Here is a 3,146-nt window from a genome sequence, read left to right as displayed (position 1 = left end):
TCAGCCGCAAGTGAAGCTAAGAGAGCCCCAGATAGCAGTAAAAACATGGAGACTGGAGATTCAACCTCTCCCCACTCATTTCAAAACTAGAAAAAAGTTTTTGACTTGACATACACTTTAACCGCAGCAGAGAAAAAAACAGGGCCATTGCCCTGCCAGGCAGATAAATCTAAGGACTGGATGGTATTATCTGTAAAAGTAGCTCAGCTTTAATTCTTGATTAAAACAATGTATAGAAACTATGGGTTGTCACAGCAACTGGTAATGTAAAATGGCCATGGCAAAAAGAAATGATATATCCAAGTAAAAAAAAAAAAGATTTTGGTATTAAGGGAAAAATGGTCAGGATGCTTAAGGGGGGAAATGATCAGGATGTTTTTGCAATGAGAAAACAATTTCTTTATCTGAAATGACTTTCTCTGCTTTAAAATTACTTTTGCCAATCACAAAAACTCTCCAAAAACACCAATGTTCGTGTTAAAAGTAATGCTGACAAGCACTTTAAAAACAGTCTGTTCATCAATGTGTGGATCAGACAAATATCTATATACATTTATGACCCTACATCAAAAAAGTAGTATGGAGTGAGAAGTTGTGAATAATGGTGTGTCTCCTATACCTTGCAGATAGTTATTCACAATGGGAGGTTGTGTATTGAAATGTAACATTAAAGGAGACTTCCAGGAAATATAGCAAAAAAAAAGAACAAGGGGAGGTAGGTAAGTGTATCCTTTTCGGGATACACACTCTGAAAACTGTACAGAAAGCACCGCGGTGTCCAAAACTGTTCCTTAGAAGAAGGTCTACTCCGGCCAGTTACATAATTGCCCATATCTGGACTAACACTAAATATGTACTTGTAGTTAGTGATCTCCCTCTATTTACAGCTTGATAAAATTGGCATTCACCTGCTATATAACCTTGAAACAGACCCTTTACTCACTAAGTATTTAAAGTTTGGCACATATCAATACTATATTTACAAATCATCCACCACCATATACAGGTCTTTGCCTACAATAACAGCTTGATACTCCCATATTATTGATTTACAAAATTCACCATAGTATAACCTACCAAAAACCAGGCTGAATAATATGATATCAAAATATAGATCAATTAAAATGACTGTGTCTGCCCATATCCTTAGTGAAAGCAAGAGTAAATATTTGCAGTACATATATGCAGTGTGGATTTGGGGGCTGTGAGGGGTGGCACATTTATTAGCCCTACTAGTAGTTCAGTGGTTTGTAAAGTAATTTACCCTCAGACCAGGCGAATATGGCATGGGCTTTGGAATGAGCTAAGGTATTCATTATCTCTTTAATGTTCATTGTGTAACCAGGCAGTAGGATTCATTAGACCTCAGATGCTTCAGCAACCTATTGCTACTTGAAGAGAAGCTCTTAGGTGGTATAGGAAGTGTCATTGCTTCTTCAATGTGACAGGAACCTGACAAGGTGCTTCTCTTCTATTAGAGTAGATGTATTAGAGGTTCAGTGGTGAAATGTTCCTCCAGTAGCTTTTGTTTCCAGACCCTCCTGAAAGTCCATAGCTAAAGTGTACCCTTAAATATTTGACCATGATCAGATAATCATGACACCAACATTTGGCTTTTAAATAGCTGCAGTAATTGGATGGACCTGGAAATTCCGATCAAGCTGCCTTACCATCAGACTCCTTAAGAGATATAAGAAGCCACCATAAGAATAACCTTTCCAACATCCCTGCAAAGCAGCTTGGAATGCCATTTGCCTTTCCTAAATTTGGAGAGTAAATCTAAACAAAGTAACAGGAACACATACCTTTTCCACTGCAAATGTTCTTATTACATATTCAGCAAGTAGCTCCGTTTCAATTAACGTCACTTTAATGTCTTTATATATCTCGGTATCGTCTGGCCAGTATTTGCAGCACTTCACCTGCAGGTACATGAGGAAGAAATGAAAATAAATGGCAATTTCTTTTAAACTACTCAATTTGCAAAGCTTTAATGAGAAGTGACCCTGTCAATCCTTTGCAAAGAGGAAGTTCATTGATTGTCAAAGAGAACACTTAACACAAGTAACAAGTTTGTACAGTGCCCTCTTCATCAGGTTTTCTTAATTAAACAGTTACAAAGCTCTGGTTGCAGCAATACCAGGTTGTTACTGATTGATCACATGCTTAGTGAAAGAACACTTAGCTCTAGATGATCCCATGTTATTAAAGTATATTTTATTATTTGAAGAAAATCCTCAGTCAAATGAAAAAGCAGGATGTTGTTATAAGATGACGAACCATTAAAATACTGTATAGCAAATGCTTATGGGTTTTTATTTTCTTCCATTGTGGCTATACAGTATAGTATATAGCAAAGACTGAGTTATTAAAGTGAACCTATGCTTAAATATTGACGTAATGCTTCTCATCTGTGTCCAGTAGATGGTTCGTGAATGGATAGTCGCACAAATTTTCTTAAATTCAGAGATTTGGATGCATCCAAATTTCTGAATTTGAACGAGTCTAAATGTGAACGAACAAAAATTCAGATCCTTCCAAATTTCATTCAAAATGAAACGAAATTGGACATGTGACTGTTCTCAGGCCAATTAGATGGGGGTGGGGGGGGGTTGGCTGTGGGGTGTTGCATGTCACTTCGTTCCGAAACAAAAGTTAGGACGAATCCGAAGAATGAAACAAACCAAATTTCGGATCCGGAACCCGATAAGCGAAAGAAAACAAATTTTATGTGGGGTCACATGTCTAGGAAAGATTAAAGGAGAACTATGGTGCTAAGTGTTGTGTGGTTGGGGATCGGGGGTTGGCTCGGTGTTGCATGTCACTTCGTTCCGAAACAAAAGTTTGGACGAATCCGAAGAATGAAACAAACCAAATTTCGGATCCGGAACCCGATAAGCGAAAGAAAACAAATTTTATGTGGGGTCACATGTCTAGGAAAGATTAAAGGAGAACTATGGTGCTAAGGCTTTTCCCCATAGTTCTCCTTAGGGTAAGAGGAGGACACAAACTAGCGTTACCTCCCGTCACCAAAAGCTCAGTATACTGCTAGCTACAGCTCGCGGTATACTGAGATGCCACAGCTGAAGCGGATCCCGACAATTATGTCGGGATCCGCCCAGCTGCGTGAGTGACAGCTTGCTCCG

General features: G+C 38.6%; 1 protein-coding gene across 9 annotated transcripts in view; it reads right to left on the bottom strand.

The window, feature by feature from the left end:
• The window catches only part of PTPRM (protein tyrosine phosphatase, receptor type M), a 606,372-nt gene that overhangs the window by 36,639 nt on the left and 566,587 nt on the right, over nucleotides 1-3,146 (bottom strand). For all 9 annotated transcript variants that reach the window (XM_018553724.1, XM_018553732.1, XM_018553757.1 and 6 more), the window contains one exon: nucleotides 1,806-1,922. In XM_018553724.1, the coding sequence (XP_018409226.1) occupies nucleotides 1,806-1,922 (117 nt within the window). The remainder of the gene's footprint in view (nucleotides 1-1,805; nucleotides 1,923-3,146) is intronic.

This window comes from Nanorana parkeri, unplaced genomic scaffold (genome assembly GCF_000935625.1).
Source record: "Nanorana parkeri isolate BGI_ZX_2015 unplaced genomic scaffold, ASM93562v1 scaffold7, whole genome shotgun sequence".
Classification (NCBI taxonomy): Eukaryota; Metazoa; Chordata; class Amphibia; order Anura; family Dicroglossidae; genus Nanorana; species Nanorana parkeri.
This window is presented reverse-complemented; position numbering and strand designations above follow the sequence as displayed.